The sequence below is a fragment of the Molossus molossus genome, unplaced genomic scaffold (assembly GCF_014108415.1).
Source record: "Molossus molossus isolate mMolMol1 unplaced genomic scaffold, mMolMol1.p scaffold_m16_p_2, whole genome shotgun sequence".
Classification (NCBI taxonomy): Eukaryota; Metazoa; Chordata; class Mammalia; order Chiroptera; family Molossidae; genus Molossus; species Molossus molossus.
The window spans coordinates 33,994,613-34,007,411 of NW_023425355.1; the positions used below are offsets into that span (position 1 = coordinate 33,994,613).

Sequence of the window (12,799 nt, forward strand, 5' to 3'; positions counted from 1 at the left end):
TTCAACCCAGCAATCCCACCTCTGGGAATATATTCTAAGAATTCTGAAACATTAATCAGAAAGAATGTATGCACCCCTATATTCATAGCAGCGTTATTTACAATAGCTAAGACTTGGAACTAGTGCCCATCAGTAGATGAGTGGATAAAAAAGCTGTGGTACATTTATACAGTGGGATACTATGTAGTTGTAAAACAGAAAGATCTCTTACCCCTTGAGACAGCATGGAGGGACCTGGAGACTATTAATGCTAAGTAAAATAAACCAGTTAGAGAAAGACAAATATCACATGATTTTACTTATAAGTGCAATCTAAACAACAAAATAAACTGATGAACCAAATAGGTCCAGAGTTATAGATGCATGGAACAGAATAATCGATTTTGAGGAGGGGGTGTTGGGGGAAGATAGGAAGAGATTAACTAAATAACATATACGCATAACCCATGCACACAGACAATAAATAGCATGAGGAAGGCCTAGGGTGGGGTGGGAGTTGGGTGGACTGAAGCAAAAAGGGAGAAAATGGAGACATCTGTAATACTGTCAAAAATAAAATAAAATTGGAAAAAAAATGTTGATGAGCTTAAAATGTATAAAGATGCAACTTGTATGACAATAACAGTACAATGGAGGAAGAAAAGAACAGACCTAAACAAAAAATAAATTTTTGAATATTACTGAAATTAACTTGCTATTAATACAAACTAATTTGTTTAAGCTAAGATGTTAATTATAGTCCCCAGGGCAACTACTAAGAAGTAACTTTAAAAATAGTAAAAGAAGCAACAAGCTATTAAAATATTACATATATTAAAATGATATACTAGAAATACCTATTTAACGTTAAGAAATAAATGGAGTGAGAAAGAAACAAAAAAGATACAAAAACACAAAGAGCAAAATGGCAGATTTTGTAAAGCATACTTTATAAGCTAATTCCAATTAAATGCATTAAATATAAATAAACACTCTACTCAATTGAAGAATGGATTAAAAGAAAACATGATTTAACTATTAACTAATTTCGATTTTTTACAAAAGTTGAAAGTAAAAGGATGGACAAAAAATATTCAATGAAAAAAAATCGAAATAAAGCAGGGTATAAAAATTTTGAGTTTTCTCTTTTTTCCTTAGTAAGTCTAGCTAAAGGATTGTGAATTTTGTTGCTCTTTCCAAAAAAACAACTTTTGCTTTGTTGGTTTTCTCTATTTCATTCATTTTGGCTCTAATCTTTTTTATTTCCTTCCTTCAGCCTGATGTGGGTTTAGTTTGCTCTTCTTTTTGTAGTTTTTTTTCTTATTTTATTAAGACTTCATTTTCTTAGAGCAGTTATAGATTCATAGCAAAATTGAAGGGAAGGTAACAATATTTTCCACAGTCCAGTCCCCACACATGCATAGCCTCAACCATTATCAATATCTCCCATTAGAGTGGTTGCATTTTTTACAAATAATGAACCTACATTGACACATCATAATAACCTAGCCCATAATTTACATTACAGTTCAACCTTGGTATTGTGCATTTTATGGGTTTCAACAAATTTTTATAGTGTCTTAAGGTAGAAGTTTTGATTACTAATTTGAGATCTTTGTTCTTTACTAATATGGGCATTTACACCTTAAATATCCCTCTAAATACTGCTTTTACTGCATTTCATAAGTTATGATACATCGTTTTGTTTTTATCTCAAAGTATTTTCTAATGCCCCTTGTGACTTTTTATGATCAACTGGTTATTAAGTAGAGTGTTATTTAATTGCCGCATATTTGTAGATTTCCTAATATCCTTCTATTATTAGTTTTTTATTATTGATTTAGAGAGGGGGGGGAGAGAGAGAGAGAGAGAGAAACATCAATGCAACAAAGAAACATTGACTGGTTGCCTCCTGTACATGCCCCAATTGGAGATTGAACCTGTAACCAAGGTATGTGCCCTGACTGGGACTCAAACCCACAACCTTTCAGTGTATGGGATGATGCTGCAACCGACTGAGCCACACCAGCCAGGGCAATGTCTTTCTATAATTGATTTCTAATTTCATTCAACTGTGAATGAAAGTGGGGAGAGTGGACATCCTTGTCTTATTCCTGATATTGGGGGACATTTTTTTCAATCTTTCACCATTAATTATGATGCTCAATATTAACACAAACATATGGCCAGATTTCTGACAAAACTGCAAAAGCAAGTAAATGGAGACAGAATATTCTTTTCAACAATTAGTGCTGGAACAATTGTACATTCATAGACAAAAAAAGTAAACCTCAACCTAAACCTCATACCTTAAACATAAAGTCAAAATGGATCATAGATCTAAATGTAAAATATACAACTATAAAACTGTTTGATAAAACACAGAAAAAATACCTTTTTCATAATCTGGTGTTAGAAAAAGAGTTCTTAGACGTGAGAAAAACAAACCGTGATCCATGAGAGAAAAAATTGACAAAATAGATTGTATCAAAATATAAAACATTTGCTGAGGCAAAAACTTGTACACTGAAAACTACAAAATGTTGCTGAAATTAAAACACAAATAAATGCAAAGACATCCATGTTCATGGATTGAAGACTTAATATTGTTAAGATAGCAATACTATCCAAAGTGATGTACAGGTTCAATATAATCTCTATCAAAATCCCAAGAACAATTTTTACAGAAATAGAAAAAGCCATCCCAAAATTCATATGGTATTTCAAGAGACCACAATTAGTAAAAACAATCTTTAAAAAGAACAAAGTTACTGATTTCAAAACTTACTACAAATATACAGCAATTTAAACAGTGTGGTGCTGGCATAAAGACAGAAATATAAACCAATGGAATAGAATGGAGAACCTCTCACATTAATGGCCAAATGATTCTCATAGAGGGTGCTACATCCATTTAATGGGGAAGGACAGTCTTTTCAACAAGTAATACTGGAAAAACTAACCAACATTTAAAAAATGAAGTTGGACCCTTATTTTATACCATATACAAAAAGTAATTCAAAATGGACTAAAGACTTAAAAGTAACTAAAAATGGACTAACGACTTAAATGTAAGAGCTAAAACTATAAAACTCTCAGGGGAAAAGCTTTATGACATTAGATTTGACAGTGATTTATTGGATATGATAGCACAAACACAGGTAACAAAAGAAAAAAATGAGAAACTGGACTTCATCGAAAATAAAACTTTTGTATATCAAAGGACACTATCAACAGAGTGAAAAGGCAACCCAAGGAATGGAAGAAAATATTGGCAAATCATATATCTGATAAGGTGTCAATATCCAGAATATATAAAGAACTCCTACAACCCAACAACAAACAAACAAATAACCCATTTAAAAATTGCAAAGGAATTAGACATTTCTCCAAAGATATTCAAATGGCCAAAAAGCACATGAAAAGATGCTCAACATCACTAGTCAAAAGGGAAATGCAAAACAAAACTATAAGAAAATACCACTTCACGTACATTAGAATGGCTATTATAAAAAATAATAAAAGAAAATAAGTGTTGGCAAGGGTATAAATTGGAATCCTTGTGCATTGCTGGTGGGAATGTAAATTGATATAGCCTCTATAGAAACCAGTATGGTGGTTACTCAAAAGATTAAATAAACATAGAACTATCATATGATCCAGCAATTCTACTTCTGGGTATTTACTCAAAAGAATTGAAAGCAGGGACTTCAATAGATATTTGTACATCCAGGTTCATAGCAGCATTATTCACAATAATCAAAAGGTAGAAACAACACAAGTGTCTATTGATAGATGACTGGATTAAAAAATGTGGTGTATCCATACAATGGAAGGAAATTCTGACACATGCTACAACATGGATAACCTTGAAGACATTATGCTAAGTGAGATAAACCAGACACAAAAGGACAAATACTATATGATTCCATTTACATGAGGTACCTAGCATAGTCAAATTCATAGAGACAGAAAGTAGAATGGTGGTTACCAGGGGCTGAAGAGAGGGAGGAATGGGGAGTTAATATTTAATGGGTACAGAGTTTCAGTTTGGGAAGATGAAAATATTGTGTAGATGGATGGTGGTGACGGTTGCACAACAATGTGAATATACTTAATGCCCTAGAACTGAACACTTTAAAAAATGTTTTAAAAAGTCAATTTTAGTCCGATATATTTTACCACGATAAAAAACTTGTTCTACAAAAGACAATGTTAAAAGAATGAAGACAAGCTAGATACTGAGTTAAAATATTTGCAAATAAGATATCCAATGAAAAATTGTGTTTAGAATATATAAAGAACTCTCAAGAGTCATCAGGAAGAAAATAAACAACCCAATTAAAAAACAGCCAAAGATTTGAACAGACATTATAGCAAACAGGATATAATGGAAAATAAGCATATGAAAAGATGTTCAACATCATTAGCCACTAAGGAAATGCAAATCAAAACTACAATGAGATACCACTTCACAGCTAATAGAATAACTAAAATAATTACCAACAATACCAAATGCTGACAAAGATGTAGAGCAACTGGAACTCTCATACATTGCTGGTGGGAATGCAAAATGATTCAGCCACTCTGGAAAATGGTTTAGAAGTTTCTTATAAAGTTAAACACTTACCATATGACCCAGTAATCCCACTCCTAGATATTTACCTTAGAGAAATAAAAATTTTATGTTCACACAAAAACCTGTACAAGAATGTTCACATTAGTATTATTCATAATCACCATAACCTGAAAACAGCTCAAATACACTTCAGTGGGTGAATGGATAAACAAACTTTGGAACATCCATATGATGAAATACTACTCAGCAAAATGAATGAACTACTGATACACACAACTAAGATGAAACTCAAAGTCATTACACTGAAAGAAAGAAGCTACTCTCAAAAGATTACATATCTTGTTATTCTATTTGTATGACATTCTCTAAAAGACAAAAACTACAGTGATGGAAAACAGATCAGTGATTGCCAGAGATTATGGATGGAGTTGGGAGTGACTATCAATGAACAGTATGAGGAAGTTTTAGGGTGATGGAGCTGTTTTCTATACTGACTGTAGTGGTGATTACATGAATCTACATGATTTACAATTCACAGAATTGTACATACACACACACACACACACACACAAATTAGGCAATTTTATTGTAAGTTCATTTAAAAAATAAAATAAAATATTATCTATTATATCATCATCATCAATAGTTATACTTTACTGATTAAAATATTCAGATTTGTGAAATAGGATGTAAACATCATTAAAGTTGTTTTATGTCTGGTACAGTAACTTAAAGATATAGAGAAAAAACTCAACAACACTAAATGTAAAAGCTTCTACTAGCTCCTCTGTTTAATATTCTATATCAGGATAATATGCTCCCCTTGGATCATTTCCTATAAACATTGTCATATACTGGATATGGAATTAAATAAGCACTCAACTTGTCTGGGACCCTAGATTACATTCCTAAATCTAACACTGTAAGAAAACTCTCGACTTGCCTTTTGTGCCTAATTTTATCTTCCTCTTCATTGAGGTCATGTACTTGTCTGCACTTGTCTTTTTGTGGTATGCTGTGAAGGTTTAAAGCAAGGAGTTTCAAAGACAGGAAACAGAACAGATTCATACACCACCCACCCACCCCCAAATACCAGGTACTGCTCTAAGTGATTTACATGTATTACTTCAATCCTCCTAACAATCCTACTATATAGCTACCATTAATAGTCTCATTTTACAAACAAAGAAACTGATGCACAGAGTGGTAACTTGCCCAAAATCTTAGAACTAGTAAGTAGGGAACCAGAATTTTCCCAGGAGTCTGCCTCCAGAACCCATGTTCTTAATCAGTATGCTATAATGTCTCTCTACAAAAGGCTATTCATTTGTTCTTTTCCTTCCTTCACCACTGCTCTTCCATGTCTAAGGTCTCTAACAAATCATTCATTCAATCTCATGGCTTTACCTCTGATCTAAGCATAGATGATTCCCAATTCTATAGATCTAGTTCTGACCTCTCTCCTGAGTTTCACTGTTGCATTTCTAACTGCCTCCTCAGTATCTGCATTTAATGATCCTGCCATTCTCACTAATTCAACATGTTCAAAATCAAACTCATTATGTTCCTCAAAATTTCCACATAAAAGCTTTCTTAATTTTGACAACTGTTAACTCACACAGTCTTGAAACATATGGATTACCTTTGACACATTCCTCTCCACTGACCACCCTCCTTTAGCCTGTTAACAAGTTTTTTCAGTTCTTCTTTTGTAATGACTCTTACAACCATACCTACCACTCTTTCCAATTCCACTGCCATCATTCTAGTCCATATCTTCATGCCTAAAGGACTGTATTATCTCCTAAATCATTTCCCTGCGTCCAACTCTTCCTCTCTCTCATCACACAGGGTGGGGCAAAAGTTGGTTACAGTTGTGAGTATGCAAAACACAGAGCTTATTCTTGTATTATTTATTAATCACTGTATTATTTTCCAAACAAACAACTATAAACCTACTTTTGCCCCACCCTGTATTTCATGGTCACCAGATTAATCATTTTCAAATACTGCTTTTCTCATGTTACTCCTGGCTCAAAAACCTTAAACCATATCCAAACTAACTAAATGAATAACTAACTCTATACTGCCCATCAAAGTAAAAAATGTTGGCTACCTTGTCTCTCACAACACACCCGAACACACCATAGTGCTCACAACATCTGCTGCAACAGAAATGCCTTTCCCTCTCTTTCCTAAAGAACAGGTAGTATTAAAAGAACATTTAAGTCTTACCTCCTCTGAGAGGCCTTCTTCAGTCATGCCAATGCACAGTGCCTTTCCTTCCTCTGAATTCCTATAGCACTTAACAACTGTATCTAGCGTTGTTACTAAAATGTCATGTTTCTCGCAAACCAGACTGTAATTGGCACTAAGTCAAGAACCATTTCTTAAAGTTCTGTGCACCTTCCACAGTGACTAGTAAAACTTATCTGTGAAACTCATTCTTTCTGTTTAAGACACAGATCATTTCTCTATATATATTGTGCTAATCTATAATTCAGTTTAAAGATCTTTTATTTACCTACCTTTCTAGTGTCATTCCCTGTAATTAATTCCCTGCCAAGTCCTATACTACCTGCCACACTGAACTTTTCATTGTTCCCTAGACACACCAGGTCCTTTCACAATCCTGTTCCTATTATCTGTAGTGTCCTCTCCCCCTTGTTAACCTGACAAATGTCTGTTAATTCATCAAGACTTAGTATAAATGTCAACTCCTGACCCCCTCAACTAGACTTAGATGCTCTATGTTCTGTGCTCCCTCAGCATTTTCTTCCCATCTACAAATAGTAATTGAACTGCCACTAACTCTGAGCATACTCATCTCTCTCACAGGACTACACATTCCTCAAGAGTAGTAACAGTTTGCTTTTCCCCTCCCCCGTCTGCTAACTCTTCATATTTAATGCACTGATGGTAAAACTCTCTCTCAGGAAAAGAACATATCAAAGTTAGTGGCGATCACATACCTTGGTAATAAAGAGCTTTAAGGAAGGAGTGACGATCAGCTCCCTGAAATAAAGATTTTTCTATTTCCATTTCTCGCCGAGTCAGCTGTTTGCTCTTTGCAAATCTCTGTGGCAGGCAAAGGATGCGCTGACGTTCCGAGATCCTTTCTTCAATATCTTGAAGGCAGTTCTGTATTGCTTCAGGAGTTGCCCTCAGTCTTGTCCTCTGGAACCAGAGAAATGAGAGGGTATATATCACAGAGGACACACCCAGAAAGGGATGGTCTGATGCCTCAAGAATGAAGATAATCAGGGCCAGAAATGAGCATTTATAGATGCAGTAGCTAATCAGTCAAGGGATAGCTTCTCCTTTCCCCTGGTCCCTGTCCTAGGAACCAATGAAGATGCAGACACAAAGGTCAGTTTTGTGAGAACTAAAAATAAGGTTCTCAGAAAAAACTGCCCCACTCACCTTTTCACCTGAAACATGGCTCTTCCAGATCAAGATTTCTGTTTCATTGAGCCCTAGTTCCCTGAGAGAAGCAGTTTCCTGGTCTTTCTCATGCAGTGTTTGGAACTGGGACAAAGTCATGGTCCCAGCTGCTTCCTTCCCAAAGGGCTTGTACATAGTACCAGGAGCAAAGCTCTCTTTCTTAGACACACATCTGCAAACCAAGAAGGAAGAGAGTAAGAACATCTTCAAGTTACCACAATTCACAGAAATAGGGCTCACTGTCAAAAGAGGCACAATGAAATTAATTGGCAATTTCTCTCTCGTCCTGTTGAAGCACCACTGCAACAATATCGAACTAGACTACTCCCCTCATCCAGGACTAATAAATGACTGAATCAAATATTTATTTATTGACTATCTACTATGCATCAGACATGTGCTGGGTAGTGAGGATAACAGTAAAAAAGATAAAAATGATTTCAATTTTTGTGGAAGAACAATGAGAGAGGCAAGTAAACAGGCAATGATAATATTGGGTTTAAGTGCTACATATGTTAAGGGAAGACATAGGAAAAGTATTTAGCTTAGACATAGTGGAATATGGGGGAGGATTTGTAGAGAAAGAGACACAGAAGCAAAACCTTGCCTAATATATAGACATTTACCAAGAAAAGGCAGGTGGAAAAGAAGTGTTCTATCCAGGTTTTAAGAGGGATCACCTGGAGGTGAGGGTCTATGATACTCTACCTGTTTACAAAATCAATACTTACTCCTCAATGGAGACAGAGGTGTCAAGTTGATGCTGAAGAAGGCTTTTCAGCTGCCTCTCCCCTTCTGTTTCCAACTCTTCCAGGACATGCTCATCACTCTTCACACAGCTGTTTACCCTGGAATAGACATAGGGATATATGTAGAAAGCAGAATAGATAGTGAAATATTAAAATATATTCTTCATTTATATTATTTACCTTTAGTGACCCTATTTTTTTCAAAGACCCTTTTCTAACAATCAGTTGCATTTTATTATTCATTATGCAAACATTTATTAAATACCTACTTATACACAACACATGGTAAGGTACTGATGGAGTCAAAGATATTCAAGACATAGTCCCTATCCTCAAAAAGTTAGCAATTTATTTAGGGAGAGAATATATATATATATATATATATATATATATATATATATATATATATAGTGTGCATGTGTCTGGCAGGGAGGGAAGTGGAAGGGGGAGAAAGAGGAGGGGAGCAGAGCAAAGGAGAGGAGAATGACAATACAAAGAAGTATATGTCAACCCAGCCAGTGTGGCTCAGTGGTTGAGCATCGACCCATGCACCAAGAGGTCGCTGGTTCGATTGCCGGTCAGGGCACATGCCCAGGTTGTGGGTCCAATCCCCAGTGGGGGGCATGCAGGTGGTGACCAGTCGATGTTCTCTCTCATCGATGTTTCTATCTCTCTCTCCCTCTCCCTTCCTCTCTCTCTAAAAATCAATAAAGAAAATTTTTTAATTCACAAAGAAGCATAATATGTCAAATTAGTAGGAGTTCACAGAAGAAAGAAATGAAGACGACTTACGCTGGCATTTAAAGGACTGGGTGTAATGAAGGAAAGAAGAGGGACAGCAAGTATGAGGAAATGTTCTGGGGATAATGAGAAAGTTCAATTTAGCTAACATTCAAGTATGGGATGACTGGGGGATAATCTTGAAGGGGTAATTAGACTCAGATTGTGAATGGCCTTAAATACACCAACTAAGGGGCCTGAGCCACATCAATGTATAGGTATTACAAAGTAATTTATTATGCAGTTAAGTGACACACTACAAGTGATGCTTTAGGGAAAACAATGTGGTTATAGCATGCCTTATGGATTAGTAGAAAAGAAACCAGAACTAACTGGAAAGCTATTTAATGTATCAAGGATAAGGTGACAGAAATCCAAACTGAAGTTGTAATAGTGGACAGAAATGAAGAATTCGATGGTGGAGGTAAAAGAGAAGTAAAAGGTAACCTCCAAATTTCAAGTGTGCAACCGAGAGCACAATGGTACCAATGAATGAAAGAAGCAGCTCCAGATGAAATAAATAGTTTGGGAAAGGGAACATCAGTATTGTTCTAGCCATGTTGAGTCAACTACCTGTTACAATCAAAACACCAGCATGAAGTGCCAGAAATATTCAAAGACATATTGTGTCTGAGATGACAGTATAAGTGCTATTGGCTAAAAGGAAAGTGGGATATGGGAGAATTGTTGCACAGATGTATATCAGTCTGCACATGGAAAAATCAATTCATCTGTAGTGTCAGGATCTGGAGCTATGAAAGGGATTCTCCAAAGGAAAATGCATAGAAACAAATGTAAAAAGGGTCATGACATTTTATAGAGTAGGCATTACTTTGTAGAAATCTAGGTAATGCTAACATAAGCCAACTAACCATAAATAATTGAAAATACTTATTAGAGTATAAAAAATAGCAGAATCATTTAAGTAGGCAACAACAGATTATAAAAGACAAAAACAAAAACAAATTGATCTAACTCCATGAGGAAAATAAATATTAAAATACCTTTCTTATAAAATAGTCCTTTATTTTGGGGGCCTAGAAAAGTAACCCTTATAATTATAAGCAATATTCTCATGTCCTAGAAAGAGTATACCTATTTTGGAAAATGTTAAAATATACTTAAACCCAGGGTTTTAAAAATCCTTTTTAAGTATCTTAATTTTTATTTATTAATTAGAATTCATAAAGTTTTTGCTAAGTTTAAACTGGCTTTGAAATGAATAAATCATAGCTAAATACATCAGTACACATGAATCTCAAAAAGAAATGTTGAGTAAAAAAAAAGGAAGTCACAGAAAAATGTATACAATACGTGTCCATTTATATAAAGTTGAAAAATGGATAAAACGAGCAACTAGGAATAAATCTCTAAGTTGTAAAACTATTTTTTTAAAGCAAGGGAATGATTAGCACAAAATTCTGTAAAGTAGTCTCCCGAGGAGGGAGAGAGGAGAAGTAATCAGAGAGGGGGCACACTGGGGATTTCTAAGTTATTGGTAATGCTCCAGGTCTAAAGCTTGTAGTGGGTATGAGTCTATTATTAGTCTTTAAATTGTATATATACATTATTTTACATGTATGATTTATTTCATAAGAAACATTTTTTAAAGTCATTTGAGAGGGGGAAAATCAGAACCAGTTTCTTAAAAGATGGAGAAACTAACAGTGCAGAAGAACATAGTGAGAATTGTAAATACACAGCTCTATTCCAGAGAGATTATTCTACTTGCAGAGGGAATACAAAGCAAATTTAATGAGGATCCTTTGAAAAGGCTGGTGTACAGTCTAATTGGGAAGCTCCAGCTTTCAACAATGACACAAGTTAAAGCTGCCATTTCCTACAGAACCAGTAGGGGGAACCGCTCGCACCAGTGCCTTCTTTTCCTAGGACATTGTATCGGTTTTGTATTTGCCTTCTAAATTTGTAGAAACAAAGTAGGACTTACTTTAAGACTTGAAAACGCTGCATGCCCGCGTTTTCTTTAATACACAGGCCTTGCAAATAAAGGCGCCCGCTCTGGTCCCCTTTCTGAGGATAGTGGGGAGGAAGCCGGCCTGGGTTTCTCCAGCGCAAGGCACCAGTCGGTCAAGACCCTTTTACCTGGGTAGGCCCACCTTCAATTGGAAGAAACCACAGCATCCGTCGGGCTCCCGGGGCCGCGCCGTGGCTGGGATGCCTGGGCTGGAAGGGCATTCCTATGGCAATCGGCAGGGGTGGCGGCCCTTCCTGAACTTCGCGCGGCAGGCCTGCCTGGCCCGTCTCCCCCGTTCCCTCCTCTTTTGTCTTCCCTCTCCCACGAAACTGCTCCCCGAGAACGCGACAAAGCCCATACACAAAGTAATAAAAGCCATTTTAAGTTAAAAGGTAAAACAGAGCTCCCTTCGCGGCCTGCTCAGACAAGCCCTTACCTCTTCATGTTTCCACAGGCCTCTATCTCTAACTTGGATAAATAAGCCGCGGACTTCAAGTCCCAGAACTCTGCGCGGCCGACTCGAAGGGGATTGTGGTTGAGTGCGCGGCTCTGGGAATTGTAGTAGCGCAGAGCTAAAGAAACGGAAAGAGAAAGTACCTAGTGAGTAGCTGGTACAGTATGTTGTAAATTGTTCAAATATTTCTCTTGAATTCTTTTAGAGGTTAAAGGAAGCCACCCAAAATATCCAGCTTATAAACTTAGAAGTAACCTTTGACTTTTTGTCCTCCTCACTCGGTATCACCAAGTCCTGGCAACCCCAATTTTCCTCAAATGTGTCCCTATTAGCCCTGCTTCTGCTTCTAAGGACTTATTATCCGGCCTACCTGCTGTTTCCAGCGGAGCCTCTGATCAATCCTCCAGTGTAGCCAGAATGATCAGACACAAGTTTGACGACATCACTTGCGATAATGGTTCTTCTCTATCTGTAACAGAGGCTTACAAGATATTTACTTCCGGAGAATCAGAAATTCATATGTATTCAGGCCTGTGAACGTTTTATTAATTATGCTGAATCAAGAGAGGGGTATAGCGTAGTGGTTAAGGGCATGGGCTCTTAGTTCCCAGAAATGGAAATACAGATGTTCTTAAGTATATGAAAAAAAAAAAAAGGTTAATCTCACAAATAAGATGGAAATTTCAAAGTACACTGACTAAAACACCTGACCTGTAATCTTCAAACTGTCAACGTCATCAAAAACGTGGAAAGTCTGAGAAACGGTCACAGCCAAAGGAACCAAAAAAGACATAGTGATGATTAAATGCACTGTGATATCCTGGATGGGATCCTGGAAC

The 12,799-nt window shown here is 36.3% G+C and overlaps 1 protein-coding gene across 1 annotated transcript in view; it reads right to left on the bottom strand.

Annotated features, from left to right (window-relative positions):
• The window catches only part of RBM41 (RNA binding motif protein 41), an 89,616-nt gene extending 77,637 nt beyond the window's left edge, over positions 1-11,979 (bottom strand). Inside the window, exons 1-5 of the mRNA XM_036271028.1 lie at positions 11,943-11,979; positions 8,734-8,850; positions 7,982-8,174; positions 7,531-7,735; positions 5,502-5,573 (exon numbers count right to left, since the gene is read on the bottom strand). Of these exons, the coding sequence (XP_036126921.1) occupies positions 5,502-5,573; positions 7,531-7,735; positions 7,982-8,174; positions 8,734-8,850; positions 11,943-11,950 (595 nt within the window). The 5' untranslated portion in view covers positions 11,951-11,979. The remainder of the gene's footprint in view (positions 1-5,501; positions 5,574-7,530; positions 7,736-7,981; positions 8,175-8,733; positions 8,851-11,942) is intronic.
• Between the last annotated feature and the right edge of the window lie 820 nt (positions 11,980-12,799).